The sequence below is a fragment of the Coenobita brevimanus genome, unplaced genomic scaffold, assembly GCF_032717465.1.
Source record: "Coenobita brevimanus isolate Jiangsu-jjx unplaced genomic scaffold, ASM3271746v2 jjx.HiC_scaffold_2755, whole genome shotgun sequence".
Classification (NCBI taxonomy): domain Eukaryota; kingdom Metazoa; phylum Arthropoda; class Malacostraca; order Decapoda; family Coenobitidae; genus Coenobita; species Coenobita brevimanus.
Genome location: NW_027643714.1, coordinates 114,381 through 141,815, shown reverse-complemented (window position 1 = coordinate 141,815; position 27,435 = coordinate 114,381). Strand labels below are relative to the sequence as shown.

At 44.8% G+C, this 27,435-nt stretch overlaps 1 protein-coding gene across 1 annotated transcript in view; it reads right to left on the bottom strand.

Moving 5' to 3' along the window:
- Positions 1–27,435, bottom strand: part of LOC145390042 (uncharacterized) — an 88,897-nt gene that overhangs the window by 27,559 nt on the left and 33,903 nt on the right. The window contains exon 9 of the mRNA XM_080265121.1: positions 19,963–20,214. Coding sequence (XP_080121247.1) covers positions 19,963–20,214 — 252 coding nt within the window. The remainder of the gene's footprint in view (positions 1–19,962; positions 20,215–27,435) is intronic.

Below are 27,435 nucleotides of genomic sequence, written 5' to 3'. Positions count from 1 at the left end.
AATGCTGCCATTAGGTGACCAAGGGTGACGTATGGAAGCATGTTGGGTCTTTTATAAACAATACAATTGCCAGGAGTCATTGGTAAGGAGCAGCCGACACGTGTGGCACATCCTACAGTACAACATAATGTGTAAATCAGCATCAGCCCACATAAGAGGTTTATGGTGTTATTGTTGGTGTTGCTGGTGTTGTCACCTTGTATAGCCACTAATTGATTCTATATATATTGTAGGTACACAGGGTTTAGAGAGGACAGGGTGAGGGGGAGGGGAGTCGGGGGAGGATGGAGGGGAAAGTTTGGTGGGTAGGTAGGGAAGGAGAGGGAGAAGAGAGAGTTGGAGGAGGAGTGAAGGGGGAGGAAAGTGATGTGGGTTGTAGGTAAGGAAGGGAAGGAAGGTAGAGTTAGGTGGGTGGGTAAGAAAGGAAGAGGAGGATGTCAGGTAAGTAGGGGAGGAGGGGAAGGAAAGTTAAGTTGGGAAAGTAGGAGGGAGGAAAGCCAAATTGAGTGGATAGGTGAGAGAGAGAGAGAGAGAGAGGAAAATGTGTATGGAGAAGGATAAAGGGCTGAGAAAGTATAAAGAAGGAAGAATGAGGGAATGACAGCGAAATCCATCCAGACTAAACACCAAATCCCTACTGACCTAATCCCTATTGACACCTCTGAGCCTAATCCCTTAATATGTAATCCTCGGGTCGTGTATGTTTTAATCCTGGCTAATCCATGAGAAGTATGTTAATCTGAGGTATAATCAGGATACACCCAGCTGTTATGAAGGGAAAATTATAGTGTAGCGTCGTGGTGCTCTTATGCGGCAGGGATAGGCAGGCGGGGAGACGGGTAGGTAGATGGTGAGGCAAGGATAGGTAGATGGTGAGGAAGGGATAGGTAGATGGTGAGGAAGAGATAGGTAGATGGTGAGGAAGGGATAGGTAGATGGTGAGGAAGGGATAGGTAGATGGTGAGGAAGGGGTAGGCAGATGGTGAGGAAGGGATAGGTAGATGGTGAGGAAGGGATAGGTAGATGGTGAGGAAGGGATAGGTAGATGGTGAGGAAGGGATAGGTAGATGGTGAGGAAGGGGTAGGCAGATGGTGAGGAAGGGATAGGTAGATGGTGAGGAAGGGATAGACAGATGGTGAGGAAGGGATAGACAGATGGTGAGACAGGGTTCGACAGATGCTGAAGCATTGATTGATAGATGGTGAGGCAGGGATAAGCATATGATGAGACAAGGATGGGTAAATGTTGAGGCATTAATAGAGAGATGGTTTGGCAGGGATAGGTAGATGGTTAGGCAGGTAGGAGAAACGTGGGAGGACAGACAACATGATAGGCAGGGTGAGGGTGTAGATAGCGAGTAAATCAGATTTGAGAGGCTGGAGGTAGGCAGAGAGGAGGAGAGGAAAGAGAGAAGGTAGGAAGAGAGGCAGAGGAAAGAGAGAAGGTAGGAAGAGAGGCAGAGAAAAGAGAGAAGGTAGGAAGAGAGGCAGAGGAAAGAGAGAAGGTAGGAAGAGAGGCAGAGGAAAGAATGAGATAGTTAGAGAGGCAGGAGTGAGGAAAATGATACTAAGAAGATAGGCAGAGGCATGGGAGAGGCAGAAGAAATGCAGGAAGGTAGGCTGAGAGGTAGGACAGTGACAGAGGAAAGGAAGAAGGTAGTCAGGAGAAAGGCAGGAGGTAGGCAGAGACTTGGAATAGGGTGGAAGGAAGCAGGAGGCAGAAAAGGAAGCAAGAAGGTAGGCAGAAAAGTGGAGGAGAGGAACGGTTTGGGTAGAGAGGAAAGAGGCAGGAAGAGGATAATAGAGGGTGGGTAAGAGGTACAAGAGGTGGGTAGAGAGGAAGGAGAAAGACTTGAAAGACACAGAGGAAGGTAGGAAGAGAGAGGAGAGAGGCAGAGGATGTTAAGAAGGCAGGCATCAAACCATACCAATTTAGTAGACTCCACATACCTTCTTAGTCGCCTAGGCAACCGTGAGTTAGGCAGGAGATGCGAGATTGAAGAGTGATGAGGCAGAAGGGATGGGGTGAGGCGGGGATGGGGGAGGCAGGGACGGGGAAGAGGTAGGGATGGGGGAGAGGTACGGTTGTCACTCTTTCCTTCTTGTGTGGGTGCCGGTTCCCCTTCCCTCCCGTCTTTTCCTAGTTTCCTTCCAATTTTCCCTTATCTCCTCTCTCTTCCCACGTCTCCCATTCTCCATCATTCTCCTTCTCTTCCGTCCTCCTCCCTCCGCCCTCCTGTTCCCCCCTCCATCTTACCTTTACCCATATTCTTTCCTCCATTCCCCCCCTTCATCTCTCCTCCTTCTATCCCTGCTTCAGTATTTGCCCTGTTCATCCTTTATTCTTCCCCTTTATCTTCCAGCTTCAGTTTTTCAGTCTATTCCTGTTTCAAATCTCTCTCTCTCTCTCTCTCTCTCTCTCTCTCACACCATAAATGTTTGTGCTATCCTTGTCTTATCCTCGTAACCTAGTCAGATTCTTTGACAACTGGTACCCACTATGAAGCAACTGGTCTGCTGCAGTTATATTCTTTTCGTATGTTCTTATATGCACATGTGTGTATCCTTAAAAAAAAAAAAAGTGGTTAGTATAATTTTGTCATACCAAGAAAAGTAACGCGTCATTAGGTTAGCGAATAATTCTCGTCTGTTAACTCTGAATTTGTCGTTTTGGCATTTTTGCCGTATAGAGCTTATCCCAAGGCACTGAAGTTACCTGCCTGGCCATAACTAACATCTTTGTGTTCTGGGGAAGGTGCTGGGATGTGGCAGCTTTATTTATTAATCTTAAAGCCGTAGCTAAGAGTAGGGACAGGAATGGAAGGAAGAGCTTGGAAATAAAGCGGAAAGGAACGGCAGGTGGATGGATGACCCTACCCAGCTCCTACCCTCCTACATCCTCTCCACCCCCACCCGTTTGCCTTACCCGCTGCCTCCCCCTCCTCCATCACCACCAACGCGCACTACACGTCTGCGGTCCTTGCCCTTACACCTATCCCCACCCTACTTCCCCTCCTATATAATTCCCTCCCCTATTTCCCTCCCACATCCCATATCACCCCCTCACCCCTACCCCTTCTTAAATCTCATCTTTTTACCACCCCGTATTTTCCCTTCCTTACCCCCTTCTACCTCCTCTATTCCTCTGCCCCCACCTATCCCCTGTCCTACCTCCCATCTTTCCCCACGTCCCCATCCCTCCTCCTCCCACCCTTCTTCTTCATTGTGCCTGACGGAGCAAGCCTTGCATTACCTGAAGACAATGGCAAGTTGATCTCTCACACCCACACCACTCCATACCCCTACACCCACACCCTACTGACCATAGATCCTACCTCTATGCTACTGACCCTCACCCTCCATCCTACAGTCTGTCTCACACTTACACCCTTCCACCTTTTCACACCCACACCTCTCCTCACACCCTCCACCCTCCAACACATTCCACCCACACAACCCAACCTTACACCCATACACCCTTCCTCTTAGTCCTCTTCACATCCAGCACCCCACACCCTCAACCACACCCTCCCAGAACCTTGCTCACACCTGCACCTTCCCCATGCCTCAGTTCCACTAAGATCACTACCCTTCAGCTTTGCCTTAAATCAACACTGGTTCTGACGTCATTTTTCCACACGTTCTCGTTTAGCGGGCAGGATGATAGAAAACGTCATGTTAGTACAACTAAAGTGATATATATTAGATATGGGTATAGCAAGAATACGTATGAGTAATGAATTAAAACCTATCCAGATTGATGTGAACGAAAGTTAAATGGTTAAAAATAAATGTTCAGTACTTGCTGAAAGTATCGAAATAAAAGACTAATAAATTCATCCTCACCTGTCAAATAATAGAGAGAAACTATCCATATAACTATTCCATTCATTTGTCTATCCCTGCGTGATAAAAGTATGTATATACAGGTAACTAACCACAAATAGATTACATCAGTTTATCATCTAATCCGTGAAGTCATGCTGACCATCATACTATGCCAGACTCGTTGGCAGTTCATTTACACTCGATTTACTGCGAGAATTGCTTCTGCTTCCTGAACACTTTTAAGTAAATGTGACTGCAAGTGTCTGGCATTTGCCTTGTGAGCTAAATAATAAAGTAGCAACAATACTTCCGGCCGGGTGCAGGTAGACTGGTCCACGACGTATTCTTCCTTGTTTTACCTGAGTGTATTATACACAAACGATACATTTCCAACGACTTATCTATGATAGATATACAGAATAATACATGTTAATGCCTCCCAACCATGCCAAAATCTCCTTTATTGCACAAAATCAGCATAAATGGGTAGCGTGGAAATTTTCCACACTGATGTTGAAGGACGTCCGTCTCTTCCACGTGTAGGTACGTCGTTCATTTGTTTTTCCGCAATAACGGACGATTTCCACGAAACAACATCCCAACCACTCTTATTCGCACCTTGCATCCACATCCACACTCTTACACCCACACCCCGCCGTAACCCCGCCATCTTACACTCTTCCTCACATCCTCCATCCAACATCCACATCACTTAACTTCCCCCCTCTCACCCAATACCTACCTTCCTCGTGCGCTACACTTGTCACTTAATCTGCACCTTCCATTCTCTCCACAACCACCCACCACTCACACCCTACGCCACCCTCCTCTCACCTTACATTCATTGGTACAGAAACCAAACTTACGGCTGTACGCTCAATACTTTAATTGCGAAAGGGAAGGAAACCCATAACTCAGACTGACAATTTTCTGGTTATTAGCCTTTATCAACCTCTGTTGCAAATTACTAAGTGTAGGTATAGAAATTGCCTATATAGTAACCATACTTTCGTTACAGAAATTGCCACAAAACCTGGGGTCTTGCCTTCACCTTTGCGATTTAAGTTTTAAGCATGCGGAAATTAGACCAACGATTAAAACCACCGAGGGAACATTTCGAACAGATTTTGATTGAATTATCAAAGAGGAGCGTACGAATGGATATAATCCTGAACACAAAATTTGAAAGGCCTTGATATTATGGATATTGACAAATACGTAAAACAGTTCTCGGCACCAGCGATGATGGTTTAAGAATTACTAACGAACATTTACAGGTAAATGAAACAATGAATTTCTCAGTAAAATAGACCTGTAAAAAAATCAAACACTGAACCAGCTTTCGTTACAAAAAGATTGGTTACTGAAATCTGGCAGTCAGTCAGTCCACCTGCTGCCTTGCATTCCCATTTTTCATCCAGTTTTTTTAAATCCCACTGGAAACAGTCCCCCCCCCCTTCCTACCCACTGTTTCTTACTTCCACCCTATATTTGTCACTCCTGCTGTCCACCATTTACTTTCTGCAACTTCCCTCCATTCACTGTTTGTTGCCTTCACTTTCCACCCTCTACCTCCCACCTTTACCCCTTGTCTCCGGGCTCTTACCTCCACTTTCCATCTCCCACATCCCTTTCTGCTTTACCTCCAGTTCTTCTCTTGTTACCTCACCCATTTATCTCTCACGCTCACCCTCACGACTGGACAAGACGTGGGATGTCGAGTTGGAACAGTTACGTGAGAGAGTGACGATTAGCAGACACCTTCATTTGTTGCCACAGTCTCTCCCCTTTCCCATATGCCCCCCTCCCCCCCCATTGCCCTCCACATACTCATCTCCCGCTTTACTCATCGGATTATCCCCTACATTCACCCTTCTCATATATTTCCCTGTCCACCACCTACATCCACTTCTGCGTTATTCACCTGACTCAGGCCAGTCATGCTTCATCTTCTCTCTTTTCCCTATATTTACCTGTTAATTTACAACATCCTTTAACTCTACCTTCCTGTTTGCCTAACTAGTGATTTACCTGTGTACTGTATTTAGTTACCTACCATCCTACATACCTAGCTACTCACCTACCCACCTGCCTGCTTACCTACCTACTTACCTACCTACTTATCACTCATTCCCCCGTACTACTCATTTTCCATATACTTTACCTGTCTGCTGGTATATTTACCTACTTATCCGTTAACAACTCATTTACTCATTCGCACTACCCACCTACCTATACAGTCTACTCATTTATTAACATCACGACATCCATCTACCCTACCACCTCTACCCACCTGCCCACTTAGCCTAACCACGCATCTACCGATCCTACCCAAGTGTGGCCCTTGTACATGCAAAACAATACAGCACATCCCTTCTCACACCTGACCTACACCATAACCCTTACCCACACCACACCTGTTACCCACATCTTACTTCTTACTCACACCTTACCCACACCACACCTGTTACCTACACCATAACCCTTACCCACACCACACCTGTTACCCACATCTTACTTCTTACTCACATCTTACCCACACCACACCTGTTACCTACACCATAACCCTTACCCACACCACACCTGTTACCCACATCTTACTTCTTACTCACATCTTACCCACACCACACCTGTTACCTACACCATAACCCTTACCCACACCACACCTGTTACCCACATCTTACTTCTTACTCACATCTTACCTACACCATAACCCTTACCAACACTACACCTGTTACCCACACCATAACCCTTACCCACACCACAGCTGTTACCCACACATTACTGACACTTTACCCACATTTAATTCCTAACATTCATCCAACATTCACTCTTTACGCATAATTACTCTCGTTTTACTCATACCTGACTCATATTTACGTCATTCTTACTCGTTACTAGCATTTCACCTATGCAAGCCCTGGCCAATCCTACATACACCCACCCTGTCTACTGTATGTGTACGAGTTATCACATTAACTCACTCACCCATCAGTTCATCCAATACGTCCATCAAGTATTCATCTGACCACCAATCATCATCAATTTATTCCTACCTAATCACTCGTTCAATCATCCAGACCCATCCATCCATCCTTGCATCCATCCATCAGTAAGATTTGCATAATTATTCATCTCTTCCTTCATCTGTCTTCACTACTCGAATGACTCTAATCTTATTCGAGTTTACTTTCCTATCTACTCATCAGCCTACCTACCCACTTAGCTGTCTGTCTGTCCACCTACATACGTATCATCCTGCCTGCCATCCTGTCTACTTACCAACCAATCATACTATCTACCACTAAACCTACTTTCCTGTGTATCTGCCTTGTAATGAGACAACAAACCACAAAATTAATAAAATTGCTACTTACGTATACCAACAAAGGCAACCGGATTATATTAAACTGCATTACTTAATTACACATGAATTACATAACAGTGATGAATAAAACTGATGAATAATTATATAAATCTTACTGATGCAAGCATTGAGTTCATCGGAATTTCTCAGCCAGCATTGCGTCGTATCTTGCGTATTTCTCTTTCCTCCCCAGAGACAGGGAATATCCTTCCTTCCCATACTCTTTTCTTGTGTACTTCATATTGCTATCACATAGAAATAGTTCATGTAACAGCCCACATTGCCACAACCGGTAGGGAATGTGGGCAAACTTTGGCTGTCCCGTACCACACCACTCTGAGATTTTAACCTTCCTGTATTGCAACGTAGTATATTGATGATGTGAGCTTAAAGCAAGGTACTGTGTTAGTACTGTCCTTGGGTGATGATGGGAACGGTGAGACTTGCACGGAACCACTTTGATTTTGCTAGTACTGGCCAGAACTACTGATGATAAGGGTTCGTTATTGCTTGTGTTAGTTCTTGGTGATGACGGCAACCTGTTGCAAGGCAAAAAGTCAACTTTTCTCCTCGGTCTGTAACTTTAAAAGGTAGTAAAGGAGAGATGACTGAGATAGCGTGATCGAGTTATAGTGTCCAGTCACTAGGCGTACAACGTATCCGAGAGGGCAAGGGTAAATTTGTGGCCCTTATTTTCTGCAGCATTTGTCGTTGTTTTGGCAGATATCTGGTACCACTGGAAAACAGCTTTCACCACAGTTTAAATATGTGAAGCAGAGAGATTTAAGGTAACTATAAATTAAACCTCTAAAAATAACTCGTAAAAAGTACCCTAGTGGTGCAGGTGGCCGGCCTTCTCCCGGCTGTTTGTCTTTACTTGGCACGGACGAGTACATCATATTATCTGGCTGGTGGAGAGAGAGAGAGAGAGAGAGAAGGCTCCATTTCTCACATCGTAAAGTGGAAGGTAATCTCTATCTCTCCTTACACCCTAGATAGATTGAAAGATAGATAGATGAGCAAAGATTAGTTTGCCCCTTCTACCCTAGAGCAATATAGTCTCCGTCATAACCATTCCGAGAACATCACTTCAATTTTCCTTCTTGTTACCGCCAGACGATTTTATTCAGCTTAGGAAGGATGACCTCGAATAAAAGCTTTTCGCGGTCACCTACATTCCAGTTCACGGTACTCTGAATGACAGTGGTAGCGTACGAGCCAAAATCCACCATCAATTGTCTACAGTATAGCCCTTGTTACGGTATATTTCCCTGGTGTGCTTGTAAGTGCGCTGTCGCCTTTTGTTCCATATTACAGGTTGCAGTGTAGACTTCGGAGCTCCCTTTTCTCAGCGATTTATTGCGTGTATTGCACCTCGGCCTCTTACTGGATGTTATTAGGAAAGTTGTTGTTTGTTTCTCGCTTTTTTCAGCTGGAATAATCCCTTCAGTAGGAGAGGCTTTATGTTAGAAAATAAAGCAGCGTAAAAAAGGTAAATTCTGGTTAAAGAGGATCATGACCATTGTATTGTAATTGGGAACGCGAAGGGGAAGTCAAGTACTGTCCTATGATTTGACGGTAATTAAAGGGACACCTGTAATTAAAGGTGATTAGCCCACATCCCTCACTGCAGGTACGGAAAGGTGAGACGTGTCCTATCCTCATCAGGTATTTCAAAAATTGTCGTAACCAATAGGGAGCTTGTCTTTACATTTGCGCTTTCAATTTTAATACTGAATCCTGGCTGCAGCATCCAGGTGACGTCCTGTTTATTCTTGTTGTTACCAGACGATTTTATTCAGCATAGGAAAGGTCTGTCGTACTGGAGGGGTCATCTCTTCCTGTTCTATAAGTCTGTCCTGTGTTGAATAAAACTGGAAGAAAATATTAAGGAATGAAGAAGGCATCCCCAGGGTCAGAGAGTTGATCAAGCAGACCTAAGTGTGTGTGTGTGTGTGTGTGTGTGTGTGTGTGTGTGTATCTTTTTCTCGCTGCCATGGACTCACCTAGGTATTCCACTGAGGCAAACATCATACCCTTATACTTAGCGGAGGGAACATATCGCAGTCAGGGGGTTCATCTGTCCATCCTCGAGTTTGGCATCAGTTGGGATTCGGAATAATCTTTTTAGTCGCGTATTCTCGTCAGGTAAGTAAGCTCCCTAACACCTTTTCCTTACCGGTTTATTTTTGCTTGCATCTCATTAATAATTCCTTGCATGTTATTTTTGCCTTCCATGATGGTGTTTAAAAGATATACGCAATATACAGGAGAGTAGTAAGGTACACTATGGAAAATAATTCGCTATGGATAAGGTGTCAGGGAGCCACCTTAACCGACGAGAATACAGGCCTTAATCCCATCAGTCTGAGCATTATTTCCTTCACTACTGCAGACAGAGTGGCACAAAAAGAAGATATGGAACGTTGTGGTGGCGCTGTGGATGTGCTGGTGTTTTTAGAGAGAATGGAGAATGCGAGACTGACTAGGAGAGTATGTGAGTGGGGTGAGGGTGGAGGGGGTGTGGGAGAAACCGAGGATGAGATGGAGGGGTCGGGTGGAGAGGTAGATGAGTGAGGAGGGTGTAAACTGGAGAGAAGGAAGCGGGATGGCAAAGGATAGAATGACCTGGAGACGATAGATTTGTAGCCACCCTTTCCTAGATTCAGGTATCTTACTATAATACTCGAAGACAAATTAGAAGAGGCCTGGTCTAAGCTGAATGAAAACGTGTGGGTGATAAGAAGATACCGATGCCGAGAAACGTTTGTATATAGAAAGGATTAATGGGGGCCTTCTAACAAATTTACAGATACCGAATAAAGTTTGCATATAGATGGGATTAATAGAGACTTTCTGGTCGATATACCGACACTGAAAAACGCTTGCATATAGAAGGGGTTAATGGAGACTTTCTAACCACGTACTCAGCGTAGGTCAGACGGGTTCACCTGACAGCACCCCTCCACCTCGCTCTCTTCTGCCCAACGAGAATAAAACGGAAAAGACGTGATCCTATCGTATCTGGGAGTCCGGGGAGGTGCCAGATTCAGTCACGTTGTTACCACACGTGCGAATTTCCCGCTACTGAGTGAAATCTTCACGGGTTAATGCCTTGAATCCCGGTGATGTCCATTCTTTTTTTTAAGTTTATTCTTGGTATTATAGTCTGTTTGTTTTCATCTGACGGAACCAGACCACTCCCACAAAGAGAATGCTAAGTCGTGGTTGCGTGAAATTCAGTGGGCCTCAGTTAAGAGATAGAAATGAGTCTCCTTGGTTACTAGTCAAATCTGCTCTCCAGCACGAATGCATAAAAAAATACCCCGCCGAATTGAAAGGGTTAAATTTGTTATCACGGAAAAGGAAAAAAAAAGTTTAAAAGAGATAGTTTTGCACCGTTTAGCCGCAGTTCCTTCTTCCATGCTTAAAAAAATAAAAAAAAATTGTCCCTCGGCTGAATAAAATCGTCTGGCGTTGGTCATAGAAACTGGTTAACTCCTTCAGTCCGATGACACAGTTTTATTTTAATTCTGTCTGTCTATTTCTGTCTCTCTGTCTGTCTCTGTCTGTCTCTGTCTCTCTCTCTCAAGACGATTTTAAACTTGGAAAAGACCCTTAGTGGCGAAGGGGTTAATGAAGGCTAGATATAACCCCTCCAGTTCGACAAATCCCCTTTAAGCTGGATAAAATCGTCTGGAGATTGCACGAATAAGATTACAGTACTCGTAGTGAAAGGGTTGTGTACCACGTTAGCCACACCGCACAGCCTCACTCCTCGAATTCTAGGACAGTGAATGAAACGAGGTACACTTAAGAGACCTAAGAGTTCTGCCTGGTATTCTGCTGCTCCCACTTAACACTTAGAGAGAGAGAGAGAGAGAGAGAGAGAGAGAGAGAGAGAGGGGGGGTGGGGGGGAAATCCGTCACTTTCCTGTATTGTATCAGAGGGAATGATTGGGGGGAGAAGCATACGAAGCCTCTCCCAGCTTAGGAATATTAGGCAACAGAGGGAAGTAAAAAGTAGAAGAGATGAGGTGAAATATTGGGTGAAGTTTTTGTGTCTGGCTGTATAGTACTGTTACACAACTACACTTTCACACACACACACACACACACACACACACACACACACACACACACACACACACACCTCAACCCCAGTGCCCTTTTATGCTCAGTGACCCGTACTTAGGCTATGGTGTCATGTGTTTACTTCTTTCCAGAGTTGAAAATATTGTCTGATTATTAACCCTCTTATTCCCTGACATTTCATTATTCTAGCTATTTCCAGACGATTTTATTTAGTTAAGAGGGTCTGCTTGAAGTGGCAGGTCTTGATATAACCCTTAAGAAAGCCACGACATGCCATGACCGGCACAACAGCAGAGCAGAGAAAAAATAATGATGCTCTGTTCTTGTCTAGCGGAAAAGCTTTGGGTGTTTCTCGGCTATACTTTGCTCTATGGGAAGAGAGAGAGAGAGAGAGAGAGAGAGAGAGAGAGTTCAATAGCTGGAAAGGAGACAATGCTTTGGTGTTCCTCAAAGCAGGGCAATTTTACAAGCCATACTGGGCAAGAGTTTTACTTAGTGATACCAAATTTTAGCTGAAGTATTGTGTTCTCACTCGATTCGCCCACTTAAGAAAAGTATCCTATCCTTGTGTGTGTGTGTGTGTGTGTGTGTGTGTGTGTGTGTGTGTGTGTGTGTGTGAGAGAGAGAGAGAGAGAGAGAGTACGAGGATGCAGACAGAAATAGGAACAAAACACATCCAGTCACTTAAACCTCAGACAGAGTACCAAGTGGAAGGGACTCAAGTTTTAGGCCACATTACAAAACATACACCAAAGCAATGTACAGGAAAAAGCACCACTGGGCCAGAAAAACAATACACGAAAAACAGTAGGGCCTTAAAAACAAAAGACAACAAGGAGGGCAGGAGATCAGGCTGTGTTGATTGTCTTGATTGTCTCCTCTATCTGACAAAGCGCTGGACACGACGGGAGTCATTTCTGGTCATTGTCTTTTGTTTTGACTGTAACAGTGGGCCAAAACAATAGAAAAAACAACAGAGGATTATAAACAGGAGGCAGGAAGGAGGGCGGGAGGGAGGGCTGTTATGTACTGCCTCTTCCATTCAACACAACACTAGCAGTTGGACCTAATTATCTACGGGAGGATTCTCTCTCTCTCTCTCTCTCTCTCTCTCTCTCTCTCTCTCGTTTTTTGTCTGTACTGCATTAGAAGGACGCATCGTGCCGATTGTGTTCCCAATTTTTTAACACGAGAGAGAGAGAGAGAGAGAGAGAGAGAGAGAGAAAGTGTAAATTTTTCCCTGTAGTACACATCTCAGACACTCCTAAATAAACACACACACAAACACACAAACTTATATACACAGAACAGGCGAAACTTGGACTGTTACACCCGTAGACTTTCAGGCAGCAAAATTTCTTAACGAATATATAGCCGATCGAAAGTTAGGTTAGGTCACTTTGGGCAGGGTTTGGTCTGATTAGGTAATTTTTGGTTGGGTTGGGTTCAGATCGACCAGATATAGACGGATTAGGTTAGATTGCTTTAGAATACGTCGGTTTTGATAGGTTTTGGGTTGGGTTTTATTTGGTTGGGTTAGGCTGGGTTAGGTTCGGTTGGATTAGGTCATTTTAGGCTTGACTGGGTTGGGTTAGGTCAGGTATGGTATGGTTAAGTGAGACTGGGTAGGATTAGGTAGGGTTAGATGCGGTTAGGCTGCGTCAGAATTGGTTAGGTTATGTATGAGGAGGTTACGTGAGATTGTGAAGTTAAATACAATTAGACTGGGTTAGCTGAGGTTAAGTTAGATTAGGTTGGGTTAATTTAGGTTGGATTAGGTCATTCAAGGTTAGGCAGGATTCAGTTCGAGCAAATATGGATAGGTTAGTTGAGACTAGGCCTATATAAATTGGTTTATGCATTACGGTCTTTTGTTGGTCGGTCCTTCCAAAGTCAAACATCACAGGAGGTGGGCGTGGTTTTGTGTGTGTGTGTGTGTGTGTGTGTGTGTGTGTGTGTGCTCGCTTCGTGTTTCGTCTATTTTATATATTTTGTGTGTGCCTTGTGTGACTGAAACTTTGTGTTTGTATGTTTCACTTCTCGTGTGACTGAGGGTGGACTGCTTAAGAATAGCGCCCTTTATAGTTACGATTGCCTCTTCCTCAGTATAGCATATGTTTTTTGTTTATTTAGCTCTCTCTGGACGATTGTATAAGAGCTTCGTGGAAAATACTAGAACTAGAAAGATGGCAGTAGATACAGCCTTGTGTACCAGATATCCTGCCCAAGTTTCATTAGCAGATATCTTGCCCAAGTTGAATAAAGTCGTATGAAGTAAGAATAAGCTTGAAGAGACGTTGCTGTACTGAAAGTCGTTGGATATGCCTTGTTTTATGTCTTTTCGTATGTGGCTGCGAGATAACAGACTCAAGTACAGTCTTTTATGGCAAGCGTTAATAGATATCTCAGTGCTTTGCTTAATATGAAGGTTAATATGTCACTGGAATGTTTCTAAAGCTTTCCGCCTCCTCTCAAGTAAGGATGTTTACTGTCTATTAAACTCTTCCTATTGGTAACATTACTGGTATATGTTTACAGCTCCCCACCTCTCAGGCATGGGTGTTTACTCGTGTCTGTTACATGAGTTTCTATTACACTCGTCATATTGGTAATCTGTCGATGGTATGTTTTTCAAGCCTCCTACCTCCCTCTCGTGCAAGGGTGTTTATTATCTATTACACTCCTCCTATTCGTAATTTGTCAAGAGCATGTTTTTAGTTTCCGACCTCCCTCGTGCAAGGCTTTTTACTGCTTATTACACACACCATAATGGGAGTCGTACACGTCCTGTCTGATTATACAATGACAACTCTCTCAAATCATTCATGGTCTTCTCATAGCCTTCATCAGCCTCTGAACCAAGTAGTCTCGTCTGCTTATACTTGCACTTCTCATAGTCCTCATCAGCCTACGAACTACCTATCCAAGCCGTACATAAAGCCAATCAGTCCCACAGAGTCCTGCAGATCCACCTTAGATATAACCATATCTCCATACACACACACACACACACACACACACACACACACACACACACACACACACACACACACACACACACAAAATACTCTCTAACGGATCATGCTGGTGAAGAAATGTCTTTATGTAAATGTGGTGGTGTGGGAGATTGCCATGGTAACACAGTCACCTACAAAAAGTCAAGTAAGGATCTTCTTATCGATATATTTTGGATAAGGCTGGTTAATATACCTTTGAACACACACACACACACACACACACACACACACACACACACACACACACACACACACACACACACACACACACACACACACACACATTTAATCAAGTTTGGTAAAAGTGGAAAAAGACCTGATTGGGAATATAAGTTAGGAAATAAAATCCTATACACATCAAAAAGAGAGAAAGACCTAGGTGTGATTATCAATAACAGACTATCTCCGGCTGACCACATCAGCGAGAAGGTACGGAACATGTATACACTGCTTGCAAATATGAGAATAGCATTCACATACATAAATGAAGACATGCTAAGAAGGATAATAACATCATTCATGAGACCAACCCTGGAATATGCATCAGTAGTCTGGAGTCCTCATCTCAAAAAGCACATAGACAAGATTGAAAAAGTTCAAAGGGCCGCTACAAGATGGATACCAAGCTTAAGGGACCTAAGCTACGAAGAAAGACTAAATAAACTGAATCTACCAACACTACAGGAGAGAAGGAAAAGAGGTGACATGATAATGCTATATAAGTGCATATCAGGAAAGGAGAAAATAGACATAAATGATTACTTAACATATGGGGAAGCATCAGCAAGAGGACACTACAAAAAACTGCATAAGAAGAGAGGTGATAAAGACGTAAGGAAATTTAGTTTCCCAAACAAAGCAATTGATCAATGGAATGCACTACCGAATGAAATAGTGTGTGCCAAAACAATTCACAAATTTAAGGATATATACGATAAATATGGTTTAAGACACGGAACAGTTCGAGCTTGACTCATTCCTGTAAGATACAATTAGGTAAGCACACACACACACACACACACACACACAGAGTACAGGGAACCTCTACAAATGGTAAGAAGCAGACAAGAAACATTCAGATATTATGGATCTACAGTAAGAAGTGTGAACGTCGGGGGTAGGGTTGCGAGAGGCAGACCGAAAAAGACCTGAGACGAGGTCATAGAGTGTGACCTCAGGGATAAGGGACTGAATAGGGAGGCTGCCAGAGATCAAGCAGCGTGGAGAGCCATCATGTGACCAAGGCCGACGCATGCAAGCTTATTGGAGCTTTTATAAAAGATACGATACGATCACAGTACAAAGCAACTGATTAAGCAGCCAATAACTTAGTGTAGAATCCGAATGCAGTATAGATATCGCTGGGAAATAAGCCAGGAAAGATGTGATAAACTGTAGATTAGCTGGAAAGAATGGAAAACACAATCCACTGAGTGTCCACATATAGAGCCACATGGAAATTTATATTAGACCACCGCCATTAAGAAATAAAAGTACCTTTGAACATGAGGCAACGTAAGAACAAGAGAGAGAGAGAAAACACAAAAAAACAAAAGATAATGGACAGTATAAAGATTCGTCGAAGTTACATAAGGGTCCCCTACATTTTGTGGGAATTTTCTTTATTGCAAGCCCCGCCCCCAATGCGGCGTCTACCTGTCTGCCTCAACCCATTTAAAACCCCCATGCCCAGTCAGCGACCCTCAGTGTCCCTCTTGGCTTGGTGGGGTGTACAACTGCTTCGCTTATCTAATGGCGCCAGGCCGTCTACCTCTACATTCACATCTCGCCGCCATACCAACGGTTACCGCCTTAGTTACCCCAATGTTAGGTGGGTGAGTTGACGTGCGCCGCCCAGCTCCGTGGTGCCTTGCTGTCTGGTTATCCACACCAGTCTCGCGTCATGGCAAGTGAGGAACATTTCTTTGTGTTTCGCTGAGGATGGGGGATGGAGGAAGGATTACTGAGGGGAGCATGTGGAGTTAAAAGGAAAGACAGACTGACAAATGAGGAAGTGAAGGAGCGTTGTGGTGTGGATATGGATGTGACAGAAAGCGTTAGGAGAAATACGCAGTTGGTTTGGCCATGTGGAGAGGATGGAGAGCGAGACTAACGAGAAGAGTGTATGTGACTGAGGTGGAGAGGGTGGGGAGGCAAAGGATGAGATGGATGGATGGGATGGAGGTATGAGAGAGAGGGGTGTGAACTACAGTAGAGGGGAGGGCATTGAAGTGGGAGGGGGTAGGGCACCACTGCTTACGAGATGGAAGCGTCGGTGTAGTGTTAATAATTGTTCTTTATTCTTCATTTATTTTGTATTAATCTCGTCGTCTTTGTACTTATTGTTTTTATATTGCTGAAAAGTAACAGGAACTACTGTATCATGTATTAACCTTTGTATCTCTGCCTTGGGGCTAAGATGCGAATGAATGTGTTTGAATGGATGAGTTAATGGGGAGTGTGTCGTCCTGTCTCGGCTACTTCCTTTCCTTGGGGGAAGCAGCCTAGGTATATAGACAGATCTCTGCCTTATTACATCCTTTTTTTCTTTTTTTTTTTTTTTTAAGTAGGAGAGGAAGAAATTAGACTAAGAGAAAGAGTGTCGGGGCTTAACCCAACGTGCGTGTGTTTGGTGTTGGGAAGGGGGGGGGGTCTCGCACGTGCACTGTGTTGTTAATTAAGGACGGGAGGAGTGAATAGCTACGGCTTTCTCCAGCAAGCATTGGCTTATTGGCTGCCTCTCAGGTTCATCTGATTTTTCCGGCTCCAGAAGCCTGGGTAGGATTGTAGGATACGGGTGTTAGGGTAAGGTGTTGTAGCCCTTGGGGGCTTGGGTAGGGGGATAAGGAAAGGGGAGGGGTGGAGGAAGGGCAGTATGGGGTGGTCAGGGTCTGAGGAGGGGGTGCTGGATATGAGGATGGCGGGTTATTACGTGGCTGCCGTGATCTTGATAATGGGTGTAGGGGTGGTTTAGAGTCTTAAGTGAATTGCAGGGTGTGAACTAAGTAGTTAATTAATGAAAGGGTCAGTAATAAATAAACTATTGGTGCTTAAGTGAACAATGGGGTTGGTGCAGGTCTTGCGTCAGGGTGGAAGAGGTTGGGTAGAGGTCGTGTGGGGGGTGTGATCCGGGTGAAAAAGTCGATGAAGTCAGTGTGAACGTCGGTGAGTTTGGTGATTTGTTTTTGTTGTAGGTGGTGAAGGTAAGTGTTGATGGGTGGAATGTTGGCGCGTTCATGAGAGTGTATGTTGGTGACAAAATCATCCCACCGTATGCTCAGTGCCCAACGTATGGCTTTGTTTTGAACTCTCTGTAAATTTAGAATGTTGCTTTTGGCCGAAAGAGATAGACTTAACGGTGAATACGTGAGCAGTGGTCTGATCAGTGCTTTATACAGATGAAATTTAGTTGAAGATGCTGCACTACGGAACCGGTATATTTGTGTTAGTGCAGTGCCAGCCACGCCTGCCTTGCCTCGTATATGATGATGAAATTTGAAGTTTTTGTCGTATGTAAGACCAAGTACGGTGCAAGTATTCCTAATAGGAATGGGAACGCGATCGGGATCACGCGAATTTAGAAAAAGTGGGCGGGGGTTGGCTGATTTAATACGAAAATATGTTACTGTGCATTTCAAGGGATTCGCTTGAATCCGCCACTTCTGCTCCCATCGTGCAATTCGGTCCAGCTCTATGCTCGCTTTGTTGGTAATTCCGTCAATTGTCGTTGATCGTACAAGTTGAGTAATGTCGTCTGCGTATTGGATGGTGAGTGAATCGTCATGTAGTGGGGTGGGGATGTCATTTGTGTAGAGTGTGTAGAGGGTGGGTGCGAGGACGGAGCCCTGAGGTACACATGCATGAAGCTGGAAAAAGTCTGAGTAATTATTTTTAAATTTAATGCGCATTGTGTGGTTGTGATGTGGTGATGAAAGATGTTAAATGATCTATTGGTGAAGATGAGGTCTGGCTTGCCTGATCCCCTAGGTGTAAATGTAGTGAGGAAATCAGGTCCTAGGAAATTTAATCTTTTGTGTTGGTATATGGTGAACATTTGTCGTCCATGATTGTTGGTTGTGCTGTGTTGGAATGTCCCGTGTTGTGCATTTAGGTCTGAAATGAATAGTGTTGGTGCAGTGTTGTTGAAGAGTCTGTTTATGTCTGTGAAGGGGATGCCAGTGTTGGGTCTGGTGTATGTGGTGGAGACTATGAGGGGGCCAAGAGTAGTGTGTGTTTTAACTGCTAGGAAGTGCCTGTGTGTCCATGTTGTGATGAAGTCGTGTTTAATGGTGCCTTTAATCATGATAGCAACTCCGTCGTGTGGACCCTCGTCGGTTTGAAGTGTAGTGTAGCCATAGTGTTTGATTTTTCTGGTGTTGTTGGTGCAAGTGCTGTTGAGTAATATTATGTCTGGGTCGTGTTCGTGAATGAGTTGAGTACTAGGTGCCTGTTTGCGTAATAGTGTCTAATGTTAAACTGGATGATTTTAAGCATGATGGTGATCGTGTTGATCTGAGTCTGGATGTGCTATGTATGTGGTATTTCTGGGGGAGGCAGGGGAGAAGGATGGGGTTCTGTTTGGGGGATGGGGGGCGGTGCGTTTCCTGGAGCGTGATTGATGTGGGTTGTGCACTGAAGGGGAGAGGAGGAGGGGACTCGGGAGAGTCCGCGGCTTTGCTTTTGCAATAAATGCTGCGATCTCGATCGCTGGGGCGGGGGGGGGTTGGGGTAGGTGGAGGGGGCATGGAGTTAGGTTGGTTGGGGGTTGTGCTGGTGGAGGGAGATGGGGTTGGGGGCTGGGTGGTTTGGTTAGGATGACGTGAATCAGCAGGAGGGGAGGAATGGTGAGGGGGGGGGAAAGATGGGAGTACTTTTGAGGATGCAGGAGTGGGATGAGGTTTAAGGTGAGTGGGTGTGGTGGGTGGGTTGGGAGTGCAGGGGAAGGACGAATGAGAGGTGGAGGGGATGGGAGGGGGTGAGGTGGGAGGGACTGAGGTGTGGGAGGTGTTGCCAGTTTGCTGTGAAGGGGGGGTGAAGATGTGGGGCGATTTCTTGGCTGTGTGCCATGAAGGGGGGATGACTATGGTGGACAAATTATTGGCAGCTAGAGCATCATTGATGAGGGATGCAAAGGGCACATCAGAGTACAGAGCTTGGGCTAGGGCGGACATGACAACTGCGGTAACGTTGGGGGGAAAGGGTGAAATGGAAGATGGATTGGGAGGGGTGGTGTTGGATGAGTGGTAGGTGCTTGAGTTTGGGGCTGTGAGTTCTGAGTGGCTTGGGCATATGACATGGTGGATGAAGTTTGTTGGGGTGCTGTGTATGATTGAGGCGTGTTGATATGCTGTGCAGGCTGGCAGTTAGCCCTTACGTCCTTCAGAAGATTTTTCCTAATAGAGCAGTTACCGGCGATTGCAATATGTCCTTCGCCACAATTAATACATTTAGTAGTAGTGCTAGTGCAGTTTGTATGAAAATGACCTTGGGCAGAGCACTTGGAGCAGATTTGAGTTTTTTGCATGATCGAGTTTGATGCCCATATTGGTAATATCTAAAGCATTGAGCAAGATCAAACGACTGTTCGAGTCTAAGGTTGCTGGGTGGGATGATTGTATTGAACGCTCTGACACCGTGTGAATGAAGTTTCTGTACCTCTTGAGGTGAAGCACAGAGAATCTTGATGTTGTTTGAATTGTCAAAGCGAACAATGTGGGTGGCGTGAATGTCGTTTTTCAGGGACAGTTCAGTCATAAGGTCATCATCGGTGTGTCTGAGAACATATTTGGTAACATTACGGGCAATTATTGTACAGGCAGCTTTTAGCTCAGGAGTTGAGATCAGTTCATATCCAGCCTGGGAGTATTTGGGCAGGTTACTGGGGGAGAGGTATGAATCTAGATGAGCCTGAGAGGCCAAGGTGATCTTAATGATTTTGTCTTTTGCACTTGAAAAAAGGTTAACAAAGGGAGTTTCAGTGATGCAAAAAAAGGTCTGACCAGGGTCTGAAGGCAGGGAGGGGAGGGTACATTTAAACTTAACTGAGAAAGCCATCATTAGTCAAGAGGGAGGGAGGGGGAGAGTGTAGCGCATGACGTTAATAAAAAGGAGGGGGAAGAAAAGCAATCACCACACTTTTGCACAGATCCCGGGGTGCAATGGGTGTGCAGGATGAGGTGTTGGCGCCGTTACCCTGATCACTAAACTTGTTGTGAGAGCAGGGTGGTTCCAGATTGTTAGGACCGAAGTCCTAGCCAATCTATCACCAGCAAGATGGGAAGGAAGTAGGAGAGCAAAAAGGCCGAGTCTCTCAGGCGCACGGCCGGTAGCACAGTGGTAGCGCGCTGGACTTGTGATCGGGGGATTGCAAGTTCGAGCCTCGCCCGGGCTGCCGTGCTGGGAGGGGTAGTTCCCTCCTGTAACTAGCGGGGCTATATAGTCCAATACAGGGCTTAGCTCGGGGGAACTCCATTTCTCCCCATTTTTTCAGGCGCACGGCTATATCTCCTGGACCCCCGGCTACTGTTATGGCCGTGGCCCGAACAAAGTAATGGGGGGGTCCAGGAAGTATCTCCGAATTCACAAAAGAGCAAGGGTTAGTAATAACAGAGAAATTAGAAGAAGACAGGAAAAGAGGTAGGAGGAATGATGTGGGTGAAGTTTATTAATGAGGTGATGAATGGGTGAAGTTTATTTAATGAGGTGATGAGTGGGTGGGTAGCACATGCCGAAAAAGTCGTTAGGCAGCTTTGATGAAGGCAGGGAGTCACAGAGTGAGAGCTGAGGAGCGAGCAGGCGAGACACGCGTGCATCTAGCTAGGCGTCGTTTATAATCTATTACACTCCTCCTGTTGGTGATGTGTCAATAGCACGTTTGTAGCTTCCGACCTCCCTCGTGCAAGGCTTTTTTCTGCTGATTACACACACCATATTGGGAGTTGTACACGTCCTGTCTGATTATACAATGACAACTCTCTCAAATCATTCATGGTCTTCTCATAGCCTTCATCAGCCTCTGAACCACGTAGTCTCGTCTTCTTATACTGTAGCACTTCTCATAGTCCTCATCAGCCTCCGAACTACGTATCTAAGCCTATATTACTGTTACCCTGTGTTCTTTTTTTCGCTATTCGTTTTTTTCACTTTTTCTGGCCCCATTCTGCCTTAATGCGCTTTGTTTCAGTCCCTGCTCTTTATCTCATTCTCTGTTCTTTTTGCTTTTATTCGCTGCTCTTTTTCTCTTATCGAGAAATATTATACTGACGAGGAAGAAAGAGGGGAGGAAAGTTAACTAAATTTAATGCTTCAGTTCCTTTACTTTCCCCTGAAACATGAGTTTTCTTATATTTATAATTATCGTCCGATAGGGAATCCAAAAAATACAAGTTGAAAGATGTGTTTATCATTATTATTATTATTATTATTATTATTATTATTAAAATGAATGCAATAAGTGGAGCATGAAGAGATCGAGTATTTTAAGCTGGAGACAGCCCTTACCCACCTGAGGCAGCTAAAGGGAAGACACGAGGAGAGGGTGTGGCAAGAGAAAGATAAAACGAGAGAGAGAGAGAAAGCACAAATTTATATCTCTGCTTTTATCTGCACCTTCAATTTGTGCTATACGTAACAGATATCTAATGCATATAAATTTTTAGTAATGATCTATCTATCTATCTATCTATCTATTGCCAGACGCCTCAATCCCGTTTGGGGTGGCCACAAACAAATCGCCTCCAAGTCGCTCTGTCCCCCACCATTTCACTGCCCTGCTCCCAGCTCACACCCCCCTCTCTCATATACCTCTCCACCCCATCCCTCCATCTCATTCTCGGCCTCCCCCTCCCTCTTCCCCCCTCCACCTCACTCACATACACTCTCTTCGTCAGTCTTTCACCCTCCATCCTCTCCGTATGGCCAAACCACCTCAGTGTGTTCCTCATAACGCTTCCTATCACATCCACATCAACACCACAACGTAATGATACAGTACTTTATTGCTGATTCTGATTGCTATCGTCCTTACACCTGCTCTCTTTTACACACAAGACTCCTACAACCCACTCTCAGCTGAATAAAGCCTTCTGACCTCAGCAATATAAGGAAGGGAGAATATTCCAATAATAACATTGTAAATTATGCCAGTACGATCACTCTCTGTTTCCTATGCTTTACTCTCAGGTGGATCAAAGCGTCTAGGATTAGCTGGGATGGAACACTAGAGTAATCCCTGTCATGAGAGGGTCACCATACCATCTTTTGGCTATAAGAGTAGCTAAGCAAAGATTCTAAGCTTGGTAGGACTCGCTGCTTGCCTCTGTCAGTCAGTGGCCGCCGGACGACGAGAGGGAGAGGGAACGTCGGCGCTTTCTTGTGGGTACGTGTTGGAATTTGCTGTTATTAACCATTCAGAGGATTAAACTGGGACACAAAGATATATTAGTGGCAGCCAGGAAGTGTTATAAGCTAAAGACATGTAAAAAATATGGGTAACAAGTGTATTTGTCGGTGAGACGAAGAAGGTATCAGTGAGTAAAGGAGATGGGAAGGTAAGGGGGCGTTGACTCAGTCTCCTGAGGTAAGCGTTAGATTTTGCTGTTTTTAGTCATTAAGATAATTACATTAGGACACAAGGATATCTTGCTGACAGCCAGGATGTATCATAGGCCAAAGACAAGTAATAATAAAGGTAATACACGTCAGTTTGATGAGACAAGGGGGCAGTGTGTGAGGGAAGGGAGCCGTGCAGCATCTCAGTCCTGGCGTCTCAGCACCAGTGAAATAAGTGAGTATCGTCCTGTGGATTCTCGTGCCGATCAAATTGGTGGACATGGTTTGTTTCCCCCTTGTCTCTGTCCACGCAGCAGTACAGATCAGAACCTGAATATAAAGTGACTACTGAGGCTTGTATTTTAGGGTAAGAACGTGTTGGCAAAAATAACCTTAGTTCTGTAGTCATAAATCTGCTGTAAGTGCATTCACGTACACATGCATCTGCTCAAAAAACACACAAACACAACACACACATATACTCAGACGCACACCCAAGTGCACACATGTACGCACCTGCACACACACATATATACATGCATACATACATACATACAGGGAATGCACGAAGGCGCACTTAATTTACCTATATTTACAAAGTTTATGCTCCTGGAAGCAAGCAAGCACATGGTAGTACATATATATTGATGCACCCACATATGTTTCAATACACACATACTGATTCATGCAGGCATTGTTGCACGTACACAGTGATGCACGCACACACGCTGGCACAAATACACCGATGCACACACATGGATGCACGCACGCATTGATGCATTAAGACACTGATACACGCACACGGCAATGTATGCACACACTGATACACACAGACGCTGATGCATACACACACTGATGCACACACTGATGAGTACACACACTGATGCACACACATTTATGAATACTCATATGGACACACACACACACACACACACACACACACACACACACACACACACACACACACACACACACACACACACACACACACGCACGCATATATATGCACATTTACTGATATGCATACCCAAACCTTCATTCAAACAGGTTCACTATGAGCTCTACAATGCATCCACACGCAGTGTCCCTGCCGGACACACACACACGGTCACCTGGTACACATAGACAACACCACACACACACACACACACACACATACACACACACACACACACACACACACACACACACACACACACACACACACACACACACACACACACACACACACACACACACACACAGCAACCACATCAAACCATTCACCCCCACCCTCCACCCTCCACACACAACACATTCACCCACCCACTCACACACACACACACACACACACACACACACACACACACACACACACACACAGTACTCTCTAGTGGAACTTGCTGGTGAGGAAATGTGTGTATGTAACTGTGATGGTATCGGGAGGTTGCCATGGTAACACACAGGCACCTCACACCACACACACACACACACACACACACACACACACACACACACACACACACACACACACACACACACACACACACACACACACACACACACACACACACACACACACAATTTATTTTTGGGTAGGGCTGGTAAAGAGACCTGTATGATCATGAGAGTTAATAGAGACAGCATTAACACTCTTATAGTAGTATGACTCACTCTCAGCTGAATGTCATCGCCCAACAGTACCTGGAATAAAATACTAGAGTTGCCCCTACCATGAGAGGGCCCGGGAACCATCTAGTGGTTGTAAAAGTAGCTGGACATGTTTCTCGTCTTGGTAGGCGTCGCTACTTGGCTACTTTTGCTAGTGGCCGTATGACAGTGGAAGGACGAGGGTGTGTGTGTGTTGCTGTAGCATCATTCCCCTGAGGTAAGTGTTGGATATTTGCTGTTCTTAGCCATTAAGGTGACTACATTAGGACACAAGGATATCGCACTGACAGCCAGGAAGTATCATGGCCCAAAGAAATATTACCTATGAGGCTACTAGACGTAATTCTGATGAGACAAGGGGGCTGTTGGTGTGAGGGAGATGAGGAGGCCTTGTACCGCCTCAATCTTGGTGTCTCAGCACCAGTGAAATAGCAGTGTGAGTGTCATCCTGTAGATTCTCGTGCCGATCAGACTGGTGGACTAGGCTTGCCTGCCTCCTTGTCCATGTCCACCCAACAGTACAGTTTGGGACCTGAATGTATACTGATAAGTGCGATTCAGATATGAGAGGGACAATGTGATGGAAAAAATTATTGTATGTAAATTATTTTGTCCTGAAGCGCATGCACACACACACACACACACACACACACACACACACACACACACACACACACACACACACACACACACACACACACACACTCGCACGAACTCACGCACACACACACACACACACACACACACACAAAGTATATTATGGTGTTGTTCCTTCATTTGCCTAGGCCGAGATCGTCGTTTTTTTGCAGCTGATTTCCCGTAGTGCAGTGGTAAATTTGGACAAATATACAGCTCTGCATCATTTCCACGTCCCTTCTTCGTGACTAGCATCAATCTAGTGTTAACCCCTTGTCACAACACAAAATTTAAGAAAGAGATTGCAATTTTACGCCAAGTTAGATTGAACAGGGGTCCTTATCCTGCAGCGGTGTGTCACAGGCTGATGATGATGATAATAGGGTTGTCGGAGATGATATTGATAATGATGATAGTGATGCTGCTGATGATAGTGATGTTGAAACTCCTGAACCAACTAACTGGACCGAGATTATGGTGATTGTAATGATGATGAAGCAGTTGGGATAATAATGATGATGATGATGACGGTGATGGAACTTATGTAGTAACTCTTTAACAGGGTTGTGATGATTGCTGTGCTTGACGCTGTTGCTCCTGGCGATGATGATGATGATGATGATGATGATGATGATGATGACGATGATGATGATGATGACGACTACGACAACGATGATGATGGTGATGACGATGATGATGGTGACGGCGACGATCTTCATGTCTATGGCTGAGTCACCTCTTTGTTTTTCGTTTCTCTTCAAATGTAGTTGGTGACTGTGTGTAGGAGAGAGAGAGAGAGAGAGAGAGAGAGAGAGAGAGAGAGAATGTGTGTGTGTGTGTGTGTGTGTGTGTGTGTGTGTGTGTGTGTGTGTGTGTGTACGCATGCTTGTGTGTATTTGCGTGCGTGCGTGCGTGTGTACAGCATTTCCCTCACACTCGAACTATTTATATCATAAGAGTGCAAATGAGGTCAGGGATATTGCTCTTCTTGGCCATACAAATACTAAACATTTACACTATATTCTGAAAAAACATACTGGATTCCTAAGGTCACTCAATGGGTTTCAAAAATCATTGTTCACTGTCTCTTTATTTATCGCAAGGAAAGGGATGGATGTGTGTCCGAAATAGTAGCTCAGTTTTGGTCTTTCTCTGGACCGTGAATGATTTAAATGGAATAATTATCCTTATTTATATTGGTTTAGTTGTGAGGATGCAACACACGTTTTGTTTACGTTTTATCAGGGCACATCAAAGAGCGGCCATGTCCATCTGCTTCTCACTAATGATTTTCGAACGAGGTTCTACATTCCTCTAGATTTTAGGGACAGTGAAGCCGCTCAGCACCACAACACGCCATACCATACCATACCATACCACACCACAAAACCCCACACCACAAAACCCCACACCACAAAACCCCACACCACAAAACCCCACACCACACAACCCCAAACCACACCACCCCACACCACACCACCCCAAACTTTACCACCCCAAACTTTACCACACCAACCACCCTTCCACACCACACCACACCAAGGGGATTAACCAAAGGGTCCTGAAGCTCCCGCATCTAGTAATTCTGAGCTTGTTTCCAGGTAACTCCACACACACACACCTCAGGTCACGTCTTTCACAGAAGAGATAACAGAAGGAGAGCGAGCGTAACTGAATGGCAAGCCAGAGATGGAGTGAGAAGAAGAGGTGCACAGAGAACAAGATGGAGAGATCATATGATGCAGATCTACCGAGCAAGGACGGAACAGGCTAACAATCAATGGATCAGAGTGGAGAAAGGTGAGAGGGTCCTTATCATGCAGTGGTGTGTCACAGGCTGATGGTGATGATATTGATGGTGATAATGATGTAGATGCTGATGGTGGTGATGCTTTAACATCTCAACGTATGAGGTTACAGAATGCACAGTGAGGCTGCATAGTCAGGAAATGGAAGAATATGAGTGCATTTAAGTATTTATGTAATGTGATGAATAAGGATGGAAGATTAGAGGATGAAGTGACTGGAATGATACATCAGGGAAGGAGGGTTGCTTGTTCTCTAAAAAGTAGTGGTTAGGAAGAGGGAACTGAAGATGAAAGTATGAAAAAAAGGGCACTGCATGCTGTGATTCCCACTTTAAAGTATGGAAGTGAAGCTTGGATCTTGCTGGAAGGACACAAGTCAAGAGTGAGAGCGGTGGAAATGAGCTACTTGAGAGGAGCATGTGGAGTTTCATAGAGAGACAGACAGACAAATGGGCAGATGAAGGAGCGTTGTGATGCTGATGTG